The sequence below is a fragment of the Podarcis cretensis genome, assembly GCF_951804945.1.
Source record: "Podarcis cretensis genome assembly, chromosome: 6".
Classification (NCBI taxonomy): Eukaryota; Metazoa; Chordata; class Lepidosauria; order Squamata; family Lacertidae; genus Podarcis; species Podarcis cretensis.
This window is the reverse complement of record NC_137175.1, coordinates 82,085,877-82,107,490: the sequence shown is the minus strand read 5'-3', so window position 1 is coordinate 82,107,490 and position 21,614 is coordinate 82,085,877. Positions and strand designations below refer to the sequence as shown.

The window sequence follows — 21,614 nt, the reverse complement described above, 5'->3', positions numbered from 1 at the left end:
GAGCAGTTCATGTGGTGCTCTGCAGATGATATTTGACTCCAACTACCATCAAAGTGAGCCAACTTCACTAATTATCAGAGATCATGGGAGTTGTAATCCACAACATCTGGAGGGCACCTAAGTCATGCTTATACACCAGCATAATTGGCCACAAACTAAGCCAAATCTAGGCTAAAATCTAAAAAATGAACAGCATCCAAACACATAACAGTATTATATTTTGCTCACCTTAGTAATCTGTTTGCGAAAGTGGGGCATCTTCTTCATGAGCTGAGCCAGATTACTTAAAGATAGCTAGAAAATAATTCGAATTTCAGTTTCAAATATTTCACAATCAACATTTCTTTTAATTTGTGTTTGAGGACCAGGAAATGCATAGCCAGCTTCAAGAAGTTTACTAAGGCTGAAATCCTGTGTTTACTTACAAGGTAAAAAGTATCTGTCTGAAGTCATAGGCCCTTTCTTCTGTGTTTTTATTTATTGACTGATAACATTTATTCATCGCTCAAAAACTATTGTTATTTAGGATTGCACTGCAATATATATTTAAGACTGCACTACAAATATATATATTTTAGTCTCCATTTTAGTAGGTTAGAAGTACCAACAAAAGGCAATTTAAAAACACTTGAAAACAAACCCTAGTGGATTTGCATTCAGTTATTCTCACTTCCAAACCCATGTCTTTAGTATCAAGGTAGTTGCACTCAGCGGAAGACAAATTTAAAAACATTTAGTACCACTTTAAAGTAAATATTTATTTCTTACTTTTCCTTCTGTTGCCTTTCTCTTTGATGAAACTTCTTTCATAAGTTTTGGTATTTCCCTGAAAGAGTAGAAGAAAATGGCTTCTTAATATTTTTAAATTAAATTGAGAATATATACAAGTCTGAAATTCCCTTCCTAGAAAAGCTAGACAGGCTTCCTCTTTGTTCTCCTTCCGCCATCAGGTGAAGATTGTTTTATTATCACAAGATTTGGGGAACTCACTTTAAAAAAAATAATTAAGGAAAGGACTTTTAATAATCTGTGATGTTTTTACTATCTGTTTTGTACCAGATTTGCTTTTGTATTCTTTTAATTCTATCACAGTTTCATTACTTTAACTATTCTAATTTATAAGCTTTTAGGTATTTGTATTTCAGCTGTGTTGTTTTACTAAGTGTAAGCTGCCTTCAGTCCCGGTTTGGGGAAAAGGTGGGAATAATAATAATAATAATAATAATAATAATAATAATAATAATAAACTGCTTAAAGGCTTCAAAATCAAAGATAAAATGGTCTCAGGTATGTCTACACATTTGACCAAACTGTAAGAGGTAGTGGAAGGACAGAAGTGCCTGGCGTGCTCTGGTCCATGGGGTCAAGAAGAGTCAGACACGACTAAATGACTAAACAACAACAAATGTCTACACAGAGGTGGTAAGCAAGTTTATTTAGCAGAAATTCAACAAGAGCAGCAAAAAAATGTAGATTTAGTCCTCAGAAATAAGTGGAATATTTTGTGTATGAGGAACATGCCCCAGGTGCCTGACAATAAGGTGACTCACTCAACTACTCCAGAATAAAATACAGGCTGCCACCTTCTACTGACTTAATGAGAGACAGCAGTATTCTCCTTTTATATTCCTTGGCTGTGGTCTATGGTTTGCCTAGAGCAGGGGTGGTGGTGGGGAACCTAAGATCTGAGGGCCAATCTAAGCCTCTTTAGCTGGCCCTCAGGACTATTACTAGACCCCCCCCCCCGGGTCACACCCCTCACCCTGCTTCACACCTCCTTGAATGCTTTACATAGAATCATAGAACTGTAGAGCTGGAAGGGTCATCTATGCCAACCCCCCCTGCAATGCAGGAATTGCAACACACAGTCCCTGTTGCAGAAGCGGGACTGCTTCCACTAGCATGCCAGGTTAGTTGAATACAACCTGACGGGCCAGATTCAGCTACGTCATACTCAGAGTAGACCCGCTAAATTGATGAACCAAACTTAGTCGCACCATTAACTTTAATGGGCCTACTCTGAGTAGGACTAGTACTGAATACCACCGATAGAAACGCAGTTTTAAGTAGCTATCAAGTAATGTTATGTAAAACAGCAAAATATGTTCAATCGTACGCACTCCAACACATCCGCAATATGCCTGTGTCGGATTTTCACCCAGAGGTCATCATCTTCTTCCAGAATAGCTTCCCTTTCTTTTCCACTTGCACCTTCCGTCTTATACCTAAACAAAGAAAAAAAAGCAAATTATTAGTTGTAATATATAAACAGATGAATACACAGAACAGTTTTTTGCACATATGTTTTGTAGTTAAAGAAAAGGATTTCAAAACTCTTGTTTTGAATACATCAAGAGTCCTATTTACAACATACAAAAGCAATAGTTGCGCTTTTTAGGATATAAAAAGCTGAAATACTAAGCTAAGGAAGCCTAGGAATTATTCCTAGGAATAAGTCCCTCTAAAGTGAGAGCTACTTATTTCCTAAGAAACATGCACACAATATGCTGAAAGGGTAATAGTATTTTGTAATGTAATGTAATGTATAAAAGATCATCAACTGAGACACAAAATGGCCTATTCCAAAACATATTGTCTGTTTATATAGGTCATTACATTAATCTCCTCCTTCAGTTCACAGAACAGTTCCTCTTACCCCAACGTGCAGAGAACAATCTCTCACTTTAAACTGGGGAAATACCATATTTTTCCGTGTATAAGACTAGGTTTCCCCCCTAAAAAATAATGTCAGAAATTAGGGGGCGTCTTATACATGGGGCTATCTCCCCCCATTTTCTTAAATCTGAGTCCACCCAAAAATAAGGGGCATCTTATACATGGGGGCATCTTATAGACGGAAAATTATGGTTAACTATTGATTTCACATATAATCACAAAGCAGATTCTTATATGGGAATTATTTAATGTACAGATATCTGTACTAACATGCCTAGTATTGTATTCTTCCAGCTGTTAACCAGATTCCTAAGAACTGGGGGAATGCCACAGAGTTTACTACTGCTATGTCACGAAACACCGTTTATATGTATAGGAACTCACATAAAAACTGATTCAACCAGAAGGCAGTAGAAATACAAGAAAGGAAAAAATGGAAAGTTAGTTAAGACCATATTATTGAAAAAGAGTTAGTAGCTATTATACAAATATGAGTCTCTCTTGAATGCATTAGTTATTCCTAAAGTAGATGTAGAAGATGGTGAAAAGCTGAAATCTTGCTGTGGAAGTTTGCATTTGAACTACAGCTGATTGTTAGCTATTTACTGTGGAACTTAAAGGGTGTATACTTTAACTAACATGTCTGAAAGTGTGGCATAACACTCTTTGTATTAACACAAATCCAGAAAGTGGCTTCACATTAGCATCTTAATAGCAATAAGTAGGACTTGATAAAAAATAATTATGTTGTCTGTTGTGAATATTAGATTGGCACTTCAGGTATGGACTCAGGACAAAGGAAGTGTGCCTCTGTCTGTCTATCTATGCGTACACACACATATACAGGCTTTCTCTGCTGACATAAGTAAAGCCACAAAAGTGTGGTATGATACATGGAGCTGTGGAGTCACATGGTATTCTTTGGCAGAGGGACAGATCAATGCTTTAAAATTTTGAGTAGCACTAGTGTTACTGAAGTGATTTAGCCTGCAGCATGATGCTATGGATCTGTGCTCAGTGGGGTTTACTTACTATATTTAGTATTTCAGCATTGGCAAAAATAATTCCTGACCGGATAAAAAACTAACAATTTCTACTACCATATCTACCGCAGTACTGTCTACACTGACTAGCAGTAGTTTTCCAGGGTTTCAAATAGAGGGCATTCTAGGATTGTCCAGGATTGAACCAGAGACCTTCTTTATACAAAGGAGATGCTCTACCACTGAGCTTCAGCCCTACAAGACTGTTCAGTGCCCAAATCAAATCAATAGACTACACACTTCCATGAGACTCTCTGCAGACCACTTAAATGGAGGAAGTTGTCACCACTTACAATATACTCAATTTCCCCTTCCCTTTTATGTTGAACTAAAGGTGGACTGTTCTGGAAGCTCTGCTTATGCCATGTTGATAGTCAAGATGACCCCATTCTTAATTGGTAGTGGCTGTAGCAATGAGCTCATATGTGTGTGAATTCACATGCTTTGAAATGCACGAATTGGCTAGCTTTGACAGTATTATTATCTGCGGGTCGGAGATATTGGGCTCTGAGCCCAGAAAGGGGAAACATCGGTCATGCTTTGGGTTATCAGCCACCTGTGTTCCCATGTGACGTATGCTGCTTTACCATATAAAGAATGTATACACTTTAGGCTGGGTGCGCGCAGTCCATCATCTGCTTGCCTGGTGGTGTCTGTCTCCCGTGCGAAATGCAAGAACTGCCAGGCTACTTTTTGCTTAATAAAGACAGTGAAACTGTCTTTAGCATCCTTCTTTGCAATTCCTGTGTCCCACAATTCTCAGGAGTCCTCCTCTGGCTCTGCAATGTGTAACACCTTTAAGCAAGGAACTTCAAAGGCAGTCCTTCTAGGGAATGTTCCATTTCAGCCAACATGGGATAACAAATATAGGGCAGAATGTATTCTTACATTGCAGGAGTTTATGAACTTGTGAGTATATTTAAAAATTGAGATGAAATTATACTTGCTTGTATGTGTCATTTTCAATTGGTAGCAGATCATAAGCCATTGCTTGAAAAGTGAGTTCATGGAGCACAGTTGACACAGGGTCAAAGCCACGATCAATTATTAACAGCTGGGAGTGGGTTTTCCCCTAAAAATCAGAAAGCATCACTTTTTTAAAAAGAGACAAGCAAAACAGAGAGTGCTGTACAACCTAAAAATATTTACTTTATCTTTTAAAAAAGAGGAAGCTACACAAAATAACAGGGGAAAAAGGCTAAAGTTTATTCTCATATAATTAAAACAATAACCATATTCCCAACATATTCCAAGATTTTCCTGATACTCTATACTCCTATACTCCTTTATTTCATGGGGAAGCCATTTAGGTTCCTTCAAGGAATCAGCAGTGAAGAAATGGAATGTCAGACCCCTCTGCCCTCAAGAGATTTTATTGGAAGTAACGTGCTGGACTTTATATGGAATACGTTTTGTGTATAGGTTGGTGGCTTGCTTCTCCTTTTGTGTTGTGGTTTAAAAACCTTGTTCAATTCCATCCCCTTGTAAATGGAAGAGCATTATTAGCTCTTTTCCTGCATTTACAACATTCATTCTTCCCAGCTACATTTCCAAGGCTCTCCTATCCCCAGCCTCCTAGAGAAAACTAAATATTCACTCTACCTTTACTTGACTTCGTTGATCAATTTCATAGTAGTTTTCAAGCTTTTTCTCAACTAATTGTGCAAGTTTGCTGGCATTATCCAAAGGCTTGCTGAAAAGAGAGGAAAATATATTTTTGCTGACATTTATGAGGACACTGATATCTGAAATAAGTGATTGTGAGCTAGTTGAGTTCATTTGCTCTATTAGAATTTGAAGTGATCATTTGCTACAGAGTATTTCATACAAACAAACCTGCCTTTTTTCAAGTCAGACCATTGGTCTGTCCAGCTCAGTACTGTCTATACTCAGGTGGTAGCAGCTCTCTACAGTTTCAGATAGGAAGGAGTCCTTCCTGCACAGCAGTTCACACAGGTACCAGGATTGGAACATGGGATCTTCTTTCTGCAGGCAAAGCATGTGCTCTATCACTAAGCTATGGCTCTTTATTCTGAATGCGCTGAGTTCAGTATGGGGTGGAGCTCACTAGCATGGGAAACATCAACCATCACAAACTTCATTAGGTTTATATATTTCGCCCCTCCTCCACTCTCTGAGTTGGAGTTTGGAAAAGTGTTAAGGAATTGTACTAAACTAGGTACCTGCGGATGGCACTGTGGGTTAAACCACAGAGCCTAGGACTTGCCAATCAGAAGGTCGGCGGTTCGAATCCCCGTGACGGGATGAGCTCCCGTTGCTTGGTCCCTGCTCCTGCTCACCTAGCAGTTCGAAGGCATGTCAAAGTGCAAGTAGATAAATAGGTACCGCTCCGGCGGGAAGGTAAACGGCGTTTCCGTGTGCTGCTCTGGTTCACCAGAAGCGGCTTAGTCATGCTGGCCACATGACCCGGAAGCTGTATGCCAGCTCCCTCGGCCAATAAAGCGAGATGAGCACCGCAACCCCAGAGTCGGTCACGACTGGACCTAATGGTCAGGGGTCCCTTTACCTTTACCTTTAGGTACCTCCCGAAGACCTGGTTATGTATACCAAAGCTCTTCTGAATAGTCTCACACACACCAATGTTCCTTCTGGTGTGCAACCCTGCTTGTCTCCCTCTCTCCACCCAATCCTTTCCCAACGAGAACGAAGTCCTTTTAATACAGAATATTTGACTCTTCAGTATATATTTATAGATTTGTTCCCCACATGCAGGGGAACTGCATTGCCTCCTAACATTTCAGAATGGGCAATGTTGACTTTCCAAACTGTTCAAAGTGTAGAATCCATTTCTATCAAACCAACAGAACACTTGGAATATAGTATTTCCAGTTGTACCTTCTGTATCTTACACCAGGATTTTCTTCTAGAGTGGCACATAATGTAACAATTTGCTCAGCTATTTGCTCCATTACGGTGTCATTTGTCTTCTCCATTATGGGACTGTAGCAGCGATAGAAAGCATTTGGGACATCAAGGGTAAATACCTAAAGTAAAGAAATGGTTCCAAATAGACTGTTTTAGGAACCAGAATGTAACAGCAATATCAGCAGAAGATTGAAACTATGATTTTATTAAATTGCAAGCACAATAAATGTCTAGTATAACACAGCTTAATAAACCTTCCCCCACCCCACATCTCTTCTCCTTGGTCCTCTTGAAAAAATGTGTTCCTTGTTCCCACTCACCATTCCTCTACCACCGTGGTCTACTTTCTCCTCTTACCTAAAGGCATTACTGTACAACCTTTTTGCTACCTACACAGATGATGGAACCTGAAGTGGTCAGAACCAAGTTCAATAGTTCAATATGACTGGGCAATGTAATGTCAAAATAACCTTCAAGGAAAAAGAAGTATAAAACCTAAAGATTTTAGGTTTTAAAAATCTCAGCAGGTGACCAAAAACCTAATATCTAAATAACTATACTTTGATTTCACGTTTTCCCATTTGTGGAGTTTTCTGTCAACATCTAATGATTTTTATAATTTATGGAATATGTTCCAACCACTGAAAACCCCATCTGGTTTCTAAAGATTTAAGAGAAAATGCCTACATACTTTAAATTTTCTGTCTGCGGCTATGATGGCCGACAACGTTATGTAAGAGGAGTTGAAATACTGTGTTAAAATATTAAAATCATTTTTGACAATATTCAAAATATGCAGCTTTCTAGGCATTTTTGACAGGGTTATTTTTATTTAACTACTATATAATTTAACAAGCAAGACTCCACATAATAATAATAAGCATTAGTTACTTAAAAGGTTAAAAGAGGATTAGACAAATCCATGGAAAACATGGAGAAGTTTAGTTCAATAAATTAAGCTTACCTGTGATTCATAAGGGAAAAAGTTAATATTTATTTCTTTGCACCGTCTTATAGCCTTGGAACAAGATGACTTCATTTTATTGAAAAGTTTGTCATCACAAACTAGGAGGAGAGAAAGGTTTTTCAGCTGTCATATTATTTCATCTTTAAAACTTCTTTTATGCAACAGGCAGTGTGTAAGTATGTCTTACCAATAATTTTTAAATACACCAAGAATCTATTGAAAAGTATTAGTTTTTCCCCTCATGTGGGTATTCTGAGTCATCCACAATGGTCTGATTAGGAAGAACACTAAACCATAATTTAGTGTTACAAGAAACTCCTCCTCCTCCCGCAGGGCAACCACAGAATTCAGGAGTTCTTAATTCAATATTTTATTAGCCACCATTGACAGTGTCATCTGAACCAGGACAAACTGTAGTTAAACTTAATTATGATTAATGAAACTGAACCAACTTTAAACCATGGTTTATGCAGTTAGCTTGTTTCCAGAGGTTGCAGTTAAGGTTTCAGGCAATTTGCCAAACTGCGGTTAAACTAAAGCAGGAGTGAATAACCTCTGACCCTGCAGGCTAAGTTGGGGCAGATGGGAGTTTTGAGTCCATCACCTGGAAGGTCACAGGTTAGACATCCCCAGGCTAGCCAAACCAAAGCAGCCTGCTCTTTGCTGCTGTGCTGGAGAAGTAGTGAGGAGAGGTAGTAAGCATATGAGCCCAGAGGCGAGCTGGGTTAATTCTCATAACACCAAACCACGGGAGCTGAACCAGGTCAAAATATCTTGCCTATAGTGGCAAACTATTTTTAAGCACCAAAACAGAAGTCAGTCTTCAGACTAAATTATCTGTGGAAGGTCACCTAACCCTCTAGTGTTCACCGGGGTGTGTGTGTAAAGGAGCAAGGGGGGAGACTGAAGGAAAAAGCACAGAAAAATATTGTTCTACTACTGCACGTCCCTTGCACTAACAGGAACATTGCATACCACCCACTGCTCTGAACCTTTTTGTTATCCCAATCTGAACGGAGAAGACCATTTCAGTGGGCATGTCCTCATTTTGTTGTTATCTCCCCAAACTGCTAACCAAGGCAACTGTTTTCACATTTAGGTAAATTATTAAAAGTTTTTTTTCTAGAGCAGCCATTTCTGGCAGATGGGAGGATGGAAGAGTATGATTATAAATGGTATCCTAGTTTTTACTTTGTTTTAACTGTTGATACACCAAACCTATATTGTTTTAGGATTGTCTATGCAGGGCTGTTTTAATGGATGACTGCTGTTTGTTGTGGTTATATTGTTTCATATTATAAGCTGTTCTGGCTGCACTCAGGAAGCAATTTGGCAGGAAGAAATCCCAAAGACAAAATACTTAAAGCAGCACTTGGAAGAAACTACACTATACAGAATAATGTGGGGAAACACGTAATACTCTTGTCAGAATATTGTAGGTTTTTTTTGTCTTAACCAATCCCCTCACACCTGAAATATACAAAAGGCTCAAAGGTCATTATCCTGCCTGCTCCCATGGCTACAATAAAAAAACAATGAATTTGCTAAAATTAGTGAATACTTACAGTCAGTAAAGTAGACATATGCTGCTTTGTACTTGCTGGATGATTTACTGACGAAGTCATTTATAAGCCCATCTACAGACTGAAGAATTAAAACAGTACATTCTAAGTACAATTTCCATAATTGAGGAACTCTGTATATTTCCTTTTAAAGAAAGTGCTAAAACAAAGATGAACAAGTCAAAATCTTGGGGGGGGGAGGGGAGAGAAACTGCTTTAAGAGAGAAAATTATTGACAAACAAAACTTCTATTTATTTTCTTAATATACAGATTTATAGGAAGTGTATTAAATGGACAGCAAATAATAAACAACATACAAATAAATGTATTTGGAAGATGCAGAAAAGACTGTATTTGAAATGTATGACTATAGTTTTTTTTCTCTCCAAACAAGCTATAATCGAACTGTGATTATGAGCCTGACTTGTTAACAAACCACAGTGTAAATCAGGCTTTCCCAAACTTCAGTTCACTGACCCCTTGATGAGCTTATAGTTAAGAAACCCCAACCCACATTCTTAGGAATGTAAATGAAATAGTCAAGAAATATCAATATATAAACAACACTTATTAATTATTCATCACCATTACTAGGACTCAAAGTGGAAAAAATAAGGAAGCAAAATAAGTGAAGATGGGTGGGCCCGATGGGCTTTAACAAAGTTTATGAATATTGGGCTGTTGGTTTGTGAGTCTGAATCTTAAGTCACTGCGTTCTGCTGTGTTGTTAAATACATCTTTTAAAATACAATGATTCTTCTTAACATGGGAGCTGCTCTCCGTACATTCCCATGCCCTTTACTTCTGAGGCTCATCGTTCCCAAAAAATTTTGTCGCACTATACCTCATAAACTTCTTTTCCACCCCAGATGCTTGTTGACCCCCAAGGTCTTTATTCGCTGTAATGCAGCACAAGTAAGCTTGTGCTTTTCTGGATCTAATCCCATTGACAAAAAGAGAATTATAGTATAGCCCTTTCAAATAAAAGTATAGCCCTTTCAAATAAAATTCTGATCTGCAATGACCACTGTTCCTCAGCAACTCTTTACAACTACCTACATATTTCAATGAAGTAGTAACCTATGAACATTTTATCACATGGTAATTTTTTAAAATTTTATTCACAAGAAGATTAAGTCAAACTGACCAACAGTCTTAAAAACAACAACTAACCTTTGCTGTAGGTGTGATGAGATAAATGGCTTTCATGTTAGGGACTGGCTCACGGTTTTTATAAACATTCTCCACAACTACAAAATAAGATTTTTTTTAAAAAAAACCTTCAGTATTTTATATTCAAACATTTACAAAAAGAATTAAAAGTACATGATGGATCTCTGATTTGGTAAAACTCCATTTTCATGCTGGATCCCACTTTTCCTAATAATAATTCCAAGCCAACTCAAAACTTACAATCAAAAGTAATAATTATATTCAATTAACAAAGCATGAAAAGAGCAAGATAAAACATATTATATAAGTCCTGCACTTGATCAACAATGTGAGAGGTGGCAATGGGGGCTGTGGCGTTTGCCTCCTAGGATGGGTCATAAGGAAAGGGTTAAAATAGAGGTGATGTGATTGGCCAGTGAGAATGCAAGGGGGGAATAAAAGTTAAGAGTGGGAGGTTTTGAAAGACAGTTGAGGTTTGGGAGTTGGGTTGAGGTTTGGGAGTTGAAGAAGGAAGAGGGAGGTTTAGGTGTGGGTTGGTAGAGTTGTATTGTGAGAGAGTGAGAGGAATTGTTAGGTGGAGTCAGATAGATAGTTGGAATAATCAGTTTGGAGTTGTTAGGAACTAAGAATAAGAAACTGACAAGAGAAAAGTTAACTGAAACCATAAGCTTGTTCCTGCATTTAAAAATAAACTTGATTATTTGTTTATGTTAACAACTGACTGGACTCCGTGTGTCCCCGTGAGATACGGGGTGGTGGCAGCGGAAAAAGCAATCGCAGTGGCAGCACAGGGTCAATAGACAGTCAAACATCTGGGGGCCCTGTGTGTGATCACCACAGGGGCCATAGGGGAAATTTAGGAAACTCCCACCCAACTCCCTACCTACAACAGGGAGCACTACTGAATTCAGGCTCCCTTCCCTTGGAGCCCCTTCCATTCTTAGAGGGGTGAATCTGGATCCAACCCAATAATTTTAAAAGAAGAACTTTAAAAGAAAAACTGCAGGTTGCAAGTACTTCCTTTTCTCTCATAGGGGAATGCTTCTAAGATGAAAGAAGCAAACAAATTGCCGAGCCACGTGAGTGTTGTAATTAGGGTTTTCCATTTATTCTTTGGCAAAGACCAAAATGACCACAAGTCAAACCCAAATAGGCCTGAAACCAGTGATATGTTAATAAATTCAGGCATCAGTTAGCAAACTTAGTTTACAAAATAAGCACAATACCGCAAACTGCATGTAGTCTCATCACCTACAGGTGTTAAATAGATTTACATAATGATTCTAATCAATCACTATTATGTAAACAGATTTTTAAATGTTAGTTTTATCATGGTAGTTTTTCAGGCACTTCCAGCTTTAGACCATAGCTACTTTGTATCTGAGCTTTAGGATAGCTGCAAGAAGGAAAAATAAATTTATTTAGTTCCTTTAAATATGGCTGTTTATAGACTATAAAATTTAACAGCAAAATCCATTTTGGAAGTTATCACTTCCCACCACGCCTTCATTAAGCATGACTTTCCTTCTGCCCCCACTGTCAAATGTTTCAGAAAGCCGTAATATACTAGGGGCTACTGCCTCAGCTCGCTTCGCTGTCTCTCCATTCTGCCTTCAAAGTCTCGCTTTGTCCCCCAACAAGGCAACATGCAGGAAGGGCCAGTCAAGAAGCTTCCCCATCCCCAATTAGAGCAGCCTTGCTTACTCTTCCCTGCTGCCTACCAACAGGGCAGACAGCTTGCCCAAACCATGGGCCATGCAAGCTGCGGAGGAACAGGCAGGACAAGCTGGGGCAGCTCCCCAGCAGCCTTCCTGCTTTTTTCTTCCTCAGTCTCTGATGTATTATGCTAAGTATGAAACAGCATTGTTTGGTGTGAAGGTGTACAGCAGCATGAGAGCAGACAGTTGCTGGGGAACTGCCCCAGTCCGTCCTGCCTGTTCCTCTCTGCCTGTGTTTTTGTCACCATGCCACCTAGTGGCAGCCATGAAAACTCTAGCATGATGACAATCCAACAACTATATTATAGCAGTTACAGATAGGTAGCCGTGTTGGTCTGCCATAGTCAAAACAAAATAAAAAAAATTCCTTCTAGTAGCACCTTAAAGACCAACTAAGTTAGTTCTTGGTATGAGCTTTCGTGTGCATGCACACTTCTTCAGATACAGCAGTAAGTCATTCTGTAATTAGCCATTCCCCCACCCACTGTTGTAGTTTGGAATACAAGTAGATTAACATTATGCCACCCCAAACCACAGAACCTTTAGCCCACATTCTCAGTGAGAGCACGACAAAAAACAACACCACAGAAAGATTAGAGAATAAGAAAAGAAACACAAAGTTAAAAGCAAGATTCAAGAGAAAAAACTTGTAATTGGTGTTCTTGATATTCCTCCCACCCACCCAGGGCATGTTCTTTAGTTACCTTCTGTCACTACCTACTGATCTGAAGAGAAGTTGGACTCTCCCTTTATAGTCTTACTCAAGTACGTCTTAAACAGGCACACAGTATGAGATATATCCCTAGAAATTCACCCATATCTGAACACAGTAATATATTTAAGGAAGGTAATCCAGAGCAAGTAGGCATTTAATACAGAATACTCACAGTTCTAATATCCTATCTAATATGACTAATTTTCCTAATTAACTATGCTAACTCACTCATCTCAAATTCTCCCTTTCTCTGTCTCTAACACACACACACACCTTTCAACTGTCATTTTGCAACAGACACATTCAAACTCCACCTGACATTCCATTCAACACCCCTCCCGACAATTCTTCCATTCATTATTCTGTTACAACCATATACCAAAAGGATAAGAAACTCAATGAAGACAAAGTTAAGATGGAAGTAACAAATCCAGCAGCAGAATGAGTAACAGAAAGAAGTGAGATGAAAAAGGGTAAGTTAATTACACAGATGCCCCGTTGAAATTCATGACCTTTTCGTTTAATAAGTTTCCACTGGTTGTCCTCTGCAAATGCTGACAAAACAAGTTTCCCCATATACCAGAATCCCAGAACTCTGTTTAAAAGGTACTTACCAGTGATCCCTTCTGCTAATAAGTCTGTCATTTTACCACATGATGACAGAAGCTTTGTGGTGAAGTCATCTAGAAGAATTATCTGTATAAAAAATGTTGAAGTAGTGCTTAAAAAAATTATATCCAATTGTAAGCTTCTTTATTGAAATTGGTTTTGATGCCTAGTTTTAAGATGAGAGCTTAATGATAAATCAAAATCGTTGTACCTACTAAAGTATTCATTTATAAAGTATATAATACTCCTCATTTCAGGTCCCAAGAACCCCTAGGAGCTTCCAAACATTAAATATAATATAAATCCTATAAACAACATGGCAGTATCAAAAAAAAATCACAAAAAAAGAACACAACTATGTATTTTACATTGATGGCAGAAAGTGAGGAGGAATTAAAGAACCTTTTAATGAGGGTGAGAGAGCGCAAAATATGGTTTGAAGCTCAACATAAAAAAGAAGAAGATAGTGGCCACTGGTCCCATCACCTCCTGGCAAATAGAAGGGGAAGAAATGGAGGCAGTGAGAGATTTTACTTTCTTGGGCTCCATGATCACTGCAGATGGTGACAGCAGTCACAAAATTAAAAGACGCCTGCTTCTTGGGAGAAAAGCAATGACAAACCTAGACAGCATCTTAAAAAGCAGAGACATCACCTTGCCAACAAAGGTCCATATAGTTGAAGCTATGGTTTTCCCAGTAGTGATGTATGGAAGTGAGAGCTGGACCATAAAGAAGGCTGATCGTCGATGAATTGATGCTTTTGAATTATGGTGCTGGAGGAAACTATTGAGAGTCGCATGGACTGCAAGAAGATCAAACCTATCCATTCTTAAGGAAATCAGCCCTGAGTGCTCACTGGAAGGACAGATCGTGAAGCTGAGGCTCCAATACTTTGGCCACCTCATGAGAAGAGAAGACTCCCTGGAACTCTGATGTTGGGAAAGATGGAGGGCGCAAGGAGAAGGGGACAACAGAGGACGAGATGGTTGGATAGTGTTCTCGAAGCTACCAGCATGAGTTTGACCAAGACAGGAGTGCTTGGCGTGCTCTGGTCCATGGGGTCACAAAGAGTCGGACATGACTAAACGACTAAACAACAACATGTAGAAGAAGAAGAGTTTGGATTTGATATCCCGCCTTTCACTCCCTTTAAGGAGTCTCAAAGCGGCTAACATTCTCCTTTCCCTTCCTCTCCCACAACAAACACTCTGTGTGGTGAGTGGGGCTGAGAGACTTCAGAGAAGTGTGACAGACCCAAGGTCACCCAGCAGCTGCATGTGGAGGAGCGGAGACGCAAACCCGGTTCCCCAGATTACAAGACTACCGCTCTTAACCACTACACCACACTGTATTTTACAACAGCTTGATTTTTAATATTAATTTGCCTCAAAGTACTTCCTAAGTAACTAGATTTTCATTGCTTGCTGAAAGGTGAACAATACCATATTTTTCGCCCCATAGGGCGCACTGGCCCATAGGGAGCACCTAGTTTTTTTGGGGGGGGGAATAAAGAAAAAAAAATATCCCCCCCCCCAGGCGTGGGTCTGGGGCGGGAGAAGCCCGCCCAAGGGTCTCCCAAGGGTTGCGGAGAGCTGCCCGAAGCCTGGGGCGAGCTGAACAGCGCTCCCCAGGTTTTGGACTGCAGGCTGCTGTCCGCAAGCCTTGGGAGCCCGGCGGGAACTCCCGCGGGCTCCCAAGGCTTGCGGATAGCTTCCTGAAGCCTGGAGAGCGAGAGGGGTCGGTGTGCACCGACCCCTCTCGCTCTCCAGGCTTCAGCAAAAGCCTGCATTCGCCCCATAGGACGCACACACATTTCCCCTTCATTTTTGGAGGGGAAAAAGTGCATCCTGTAGGGGGGAAAATATGGTAATTAACCCACATGGGTGTCTCCTGGAAAAAAGGTTCATAATTGTGGCACCACAACCTGAAAGGTGCTGCCTCTCGTGCCCACTCACCTCACTTCTGAAAACAGATGAACATGTAGCAGGGTGTCAGATACTGATCTGAGTGCCTATGTGGGAGCAGGCAATCCATTCAATATCAAAATCCCTTACTGTTCCTGAGTTTTAAGAGTTAAACCAGGCTAGGACGATTCCACAGTCAATGTAGATGTAATGATATCAATGCAAGAAACCCCAGCTAGAAGTCTGCTCACTGCATTTTTTGACAACTCTAGTTTTTGAACAGTTATCTTTTCCAAGGCAGTCCCTGTAGTAACATATTGTTATCCCTCATAAGCCCCGTGGGATATAAATAAAATATATGTTATCTGCATCAAGTCCGCATAATGTTAAGAGAAGGAAAAAAGAGATGACACAATCAAAAAATTGCACTAGAAATGGAACCAGTGTTAGAAACTGAGATATGAAAGCTAGAAGCTAAATGGCACCTTAAACCTAGGTTATGGGCACAACAATGGAATGTCTGGGCATGCTTTTTTATAACAAGAATACAAAGCTGCAAATGAATGAACTGCAGCTAAAATATTATGTTTGTTTTTCACATGGTCTAGTCCTTCCCCTGCTCACCCCCCTAATATTCTTAAGATGGTTTCTTCCCCGGTCTTCAGAGAGTAGCTGGAAGTGGGGAGGCAGAAAAGGGTCCTCCTTTTCTTCCACACTCCAGTTTTAATCTGAAATCTTAGGTGCAATACTGCGCTAGAGCTCAGAAACTGATCACGCTAATGAAATTCCCTGTCACAAAATGCGCCTAGAACAATGGGAGTTTTGAGCACTGAATGGAACCACTGTGCTTACCAGTCCCTGTCCTCTCTTCTGCCACAAAATGAAGATGCTTGACATATACCACTAGCACATTAAGGAAGTGGTGATCACATACTAAGGACACTGCAATACAGGCCTAATGAACTAATATATTTATGCCAAGGACTGCCAGTGTGGGCATACATGCACCCAGAGGGCATCCACATGGCTTTTTACTGTATATGAAGAGCGTTACATATCTTAGACAAGTGATTTGTTCCTTTGGTTAAGAAAATTTTAGTTTACAAAATGAGACTAAAATATTAGATATGTTCTTCTTGAATGGTCAAAATAGTTGAAGAAGTTATACTAACAGTGTTATGCTGAGATATGAATGGGCATTTTGCTTGTTCACAGAGCTCCCTATGCAAAATCAGAAAATAAAATCCAGGAACTCGTCAATTAACCATAATTTCCTGTTACATCTACAGCAGGAACTAGGCTTGCAGGCTTCAGAGCATTAAATGCATTGTTTGAACCTGGCTTGTTCCAAAGGTGGTTCAGACAAAACAGGAAACTATTGTTAATTAGAGGTTTTAAGCCAGTTTGTGCAAAGGGAAGAGGCACCACGAGCAAGCACAAGGCTCACTTATATCTTGTCTTAATAAATAGAAATATGATTATCTGATTTTTCAAAATAGTGTAGATGCATATCTCTGCAGCATTTCGGTAGTTCCCATTCAATTTAAATACTGTGTTATTGAACAGTATATCCACATTTTCCTTTGACCCTGGATTGTGGGGATACACTGAAGCCCAATGCAAACTTTTAAGTAGTCAAGGTCTTAGGTTCCAAGAAGTGCTTGGGACACAGCTCCTCTGAAATCAAAAAGCCTCTCATTTAAGGACACATGTACAAATTTAAAATCTGAGTGAAACTGTTTTAAGTATCATTGTTTCCTTAAAAGAACTTACGGAACTGTGATACAGCTATCACATATGCAACCCTTCCAAAGGCCACCATTACTAGACTAGGAGATGCCTAATCAAGTACGTTGTGTAAGTGGTGGATGAACTACAGTGGGTTAAGTACTTAATTCGTTCCGGAGGTCTGTTCTTAACCTGAAACTGTTCTTAGCCTGAAGCACCACTTTAACTAATGGGGCCTCCCGCTGCCGCCGGAGCATGATTTCTGTTCTCATCCTGAAGCAAAGTTCTTAACCTGAGGTACTATTTCTGGGTTAGCGGAGTCTGTAACCTGAAGCGTATGTAACCCGAGGTACCACTGTACTATACAGTATTTGATAGAGGCAATTTAAAAAGATTAAACTTACCTTCCATTCCTCTTCTTTCCTACAGTCATCAAATACGGCTGCTTTTAGCTCTGAAAAAGAAATCCAGCAGTTAAAATAGCAGCACTGTAACAATGTGAAGTAATCTAGCTCTGTAAGGAAAAAGCCTGAAAGTTCAAACAACTAATTTCATTTCAACAAAAAACTGACATTTTTATACAATGTGTTTGCTAATGGCACAAGCTGAAAAGAACATTAAAATGAAGTATGTAGAGTAACATTTCAGAACCAGAAATATAAACAACTCCTTAGATATCTCCTAACTGCAAAGGATGTGGCACATGACTATTTTCCTCTCTGCACATCTGAACTTCAAAAAAGCAAACTGAAACCCACACGCACATCAGGAAGTTCTCCACCTGCAAGACTGCTTCTGTCTCTAATGTATCTCTATTTGCAAATTTTGTTTATTTTTAAAGTATTAATATGGTTATTACTGCTGCAAGTGCAATACTAAACCAACGGTGTAATTTTTTAATCAAAAAAAGACATGAGAAATGGTACTTAAACTGGTGCTAGAGTTGTGTAATTTACTTTTCTTAATGTGTTATACTAGTACGTACAGCAAAGACAGCTCACTCAATGTGTTAGGTATTTTTCATAAAATAAGTTACTGCTTTCTAATGCCAACAGCCCACAACAGCATGGTCACTCTTCTCTGCTGCAGATGTGCTTCCTGCTCTATTATTCAATAATTTTCTTGAGTCATTCTCAAGGCCCAGTTTTTTAGTTGAATGTGGAGTCTGAATTTTCATACCAAAGAAAGCCATAATAAAGGCTAACACCTCCTCTTCCCCACTGCATTTATAGAGAATTATGCATTGTGGGAAAATTCAACTACCTATTTTATTCAACAAGAACATCAATAGGAAGTTGGTGAAGACAAGTCAGGACTATTATCTTAAGGTTCCTAGCCATACAACCATATGCATGTCCACTAAGGAATTATGTTCCACTGAATTCAATGGGAATTAATCCCAAGTAATTGTGTACAGGATTGCATCCTTAGTCTGTCCAGCTACAACAGTATTGCATTCTACCCCAGAGGCTCAGCACCACTAAACCAGAGCTTTCCACTAAACCTGAATACCGTCCACCACCCCCACCCCCACCCAACCAATCCCCCAGTCTTCCTAGTGACATACACAAAGCTGGAGAAGGGGTTGAAGCAAACCTTCATCTCTCTCTAAGAGTCAGTATGTGTGTCTTGTCTAACACTAACTTCCATACCAATACATATTGGAGCAATATAGGACAGGGAAGAAGTAAACAGGAGGAAATAAGTTCAGAGTGAGTAGAAAAAAACTGCTTCTTCCCCCCAACATACATACAGTGATACCCTGGGTTAAGAACTTAATTCGTTCTGGAGGTCCGTTCTTAACCTGAAACTGTTCTTAACCTGAAGCACCACTTTAGCTAAAGGGGCCTCCCTCTGCTGCTGCACAATTTCTGTTCTCATCCTGAAGCAAAGTTCTTAACCCGAGGTACTATTTCTGGGTTAGCGGAGTCTGTAACCTGAAGCGTCGGTAACCTGAAGTGTCTGTAACCCGAGGTACCACTGTATTACACTTCTTTAAGAGTTTTTATTATATTTTTATTGTATTATATTTATGAATAATAGTAACCATGTAGGCAGGTATGAGTCTGTTCTCTGCCACTTTAAACAGTGCTGAAAGCTCCTGCCTTTTTATACAAAAACTCTTCTCCAAGGATTCTTACTCCAGAAACCCTCTGACTCAGAGCTATTATTAACAATGATTCAAAGGTTTTATCTCCAACAGGAACCTATAGCCTCTTTTTAATCACCACAACTTTTTGTAAATCAAAGAGTAATGACTTCCATATAGTCTAAACTTGTTTCAAAGTTTGCAATGCGTGAAGCATTTTTAAATTATTTTTATTACTTTTTCAGCTACACAGTCTGTAATCAATCATAGAACATTTAAATGTTGTTGTTTAGTCGTTTAGTTGTGTCCGACTCTTCGTGACCCCATGAACCAGAGCACGCCAGGCACTCCTGTCTTCCACTGCCTCCCGCAGTTTGGTCAGACTCATGTTTGTAGCTTCGAGAACACTGTCCACTGTTTAAATAAAACTCTTTAAAAACACTGTGTGAAGTACAGTGGCTTCATGTTCACAATCAGTTTATGTTACACTACCAGTAACAACTGCCATTTTCATATCACTTATTATACAAGATCTACATTTTTCAAGGTCCCTAGTCAAAGATGAATGCACCCTTCAAATAACCACAATCATTCTGTTTCAGAGAACTCTGTATTCTAATGTAACAAAATAATGATGTATTTGGTCACTGAAAAGCTTTTGATGGTGGATCACAATAAATATCCAGACCCTTATGCCCCCAAACATCTGCTCCATTTATTTTTAAACACATGCAGAGACAGAAAGAGGAATATTAAATCACAACGGAAGTAAAATTAGGAAACAAATGTGTAAACAGAAAACAATGGTTACAATAATCTTGAGGCCGTTATGAGTTGAAAGGTGCAAAGGTAAGTCATAACACAAACTGCCATTGTGCTTGCTTTTTCTTGAAAGGAAAAACAACCAAGTTTCAAAAAAATGATATATTTGAGCCCCATATTGTCCAAAGCTAAGAAACTATATACAGTATATTGAAATCAATGGTCTGTCTTTCTGGTTGCAAATTATACCACCTCTTTTTCTTCACCCATTCTAGGATTGACAACTGCATCCTACAAAACAGTGCTTGAAGGGATTTTCACCACTCGTACAGCACCCCGAACAACAAAAATGCTTTATAGTCTTCATATCGCATCACTCAGCCCTTCAACAGCCCCGATTCCATTTTAATTTTAAACATTTCCTTAAATCTGAAGATCTCTTAAAAGGGAATCCTATTTTTATTCTCAACCATGATGGGAGGCAAATTATGGCGAGTAAATTATATCCAGTATGCACAGATCCAAAACCCAACACTCAATCCATTCTGCCTCCCAGGTGTTACTGACCAGGACTAGAAATGTGGCCCCAACAATGTACCTTCCCAGCCCCACCCTCTCCTCATCCTTCTGCAAGTGGGGGGGGGGGGAATTATGGACGGCTGGACTTTAAACTGGGGCGCAGGATAAAAGCATACATTCAAGCCACAATAACCTTGGGCTATTTTGCCACCTAACTTACTCCTCATGGTTCATTTCTTTAAAACACATATATAGACAGACAGACAGGACTAGAAATCCTTTCATGCCCAACGAAATGAAAATCCATGTAAGGAAGGGGGCTAGAAATCCTTGCATGCCCAACAAAATGAAAATCCATGTAGGGAAGGGGGTTGGAAATCCTTACATGCAACCCAACGAAATGAAAATCCACCGTAGGGCGACACCTGCTCGCGTGCGAGAGGAAAGGCGTCTTTCTCCGCTCGTTAAAATGCCGCCCGGTATACAGAAACGTAGCAAGTGAAGCATTTCCAGGCGTGCAGATAAAGAGTGGGAAAGAACTGCTTCACCTCATTTTTCTTGCACGTCAGGATGCCGTTACGGGCACAGGTCAGGATCGGGGGTTGCCTGGCTGACCTCCACACACACAAGCCGACCAACGCCGCCCGCCACCCTCCAGCCTCCCCTCCGTTTTCCCGTGACAGCGGGGCAGAGATAGAGAGAGAGAGGGCAGGCGGCGGCGGAGGAGGCCTCCCTCACAACCGCTGCCGGGCAAGAGGGGAGCGGACTGGCTCTGCCTTTATGCCCTACCCCGGCGGGAGAAAAAGAAGCGCGGGGCGTGAGAGAGAGAGATGTGGCGACAGCACCCGGCACTCACTTTGCCACACCAGGCTCTTCAGCCCCCGGTCTCCGCTCGCAGCCGGCGCCATCTTGCTTCTTCCCCTGCCCCCGCGACGCGACGGGGGGAAATGCCGCACTCTGAGGGAGAAGGCGAGCGCCGCTGTCCTTCGGCGCGGCGCCCCGCCCTCTTCAGCAAGGCCACGCCCCTAGCCTTGCAGGTCCGCCGCCGCCGCCGCCTTTCCGCTGAGCATGCGCGCTGGGCGTACGTGCTCCCAGCAGAAGCGGGCGGGCGAGCGCGGGGAAGGGGCGGGTCCGTCCTCGCGCCGCGATCCTCCTCTGCAGAGCTTAAGGCGCGCCCGGCTCCCATTGGCTTCAGAGGGATCTTAAGGCGCGCGCCTGACTCTGCGCCGTGCCCCCCCCTCCTTCCCCTGTGTGGAAAATG

The 21,614-nt window shown here is 40.4% G+C and overlaps 1 protein-coding gene across 2 annotated transcripts in view; it reads right to left on the bottom strand.

Moving 5' to 3' along the window:
- STXBP3 (syntaxin binding protein 3) overlaps positions 1-21,350 on the bottom strand; it is a 28,837-nt gene extending 7,487 nt beyond the window's left edge. Inside the window, exons 1-12 of one of the 2 annotated variants that reach the window (XM_079981423.1) lie at positions 21,210-21,350; positions 17,388-17,437; positions 13,356-13,437; positions 10,309-10,385; positions 9,138-9,216; positions 7,570-7,670; positions 6,576-6,724; positions 5,322-5,412; positions 4,667-4,791; positions 2,121-2,225; positions 769-826; positions 229-294 (exon numbers count right to left, since the gene is read on the bottom strand). In XM_079981423.1, the coding sequence (XP_079837549.1) occupies positions 229-294; positions 769-826; positions 2,121-2,225; positions 4,667-4,791; positions 5,322-5,412; positions 6,576-6,724; positions 7,570-7,670; positions 9,138-9,216; positions 10,309-10,385; positions 13,356-13,437; positions 17,388-17,437; positions 21,210-21,261 (1,035 nt within the window). In that variant the 5' untranslated portion in view covers positions 21,262-21,350. The remainder of the gene's footprint in view (positions 1-228; positions 295-768; positions 827-2,120; positions 2,226-4,666; positions 4,792-5,321; positions 5,413-6,575; positions 6,725-7,569; positions 7,671-9,137; positions 9,217-10,308; positions 10,386-13,355; positions 13,438-17,387; positions 17,438-21,209) is intronic. The other variant, XM_079981422.1, reaches the window with a different exon arrangement.
- Between the last annotated feature and the right edge of the window lie 264 nt (positions 21,351-21,614).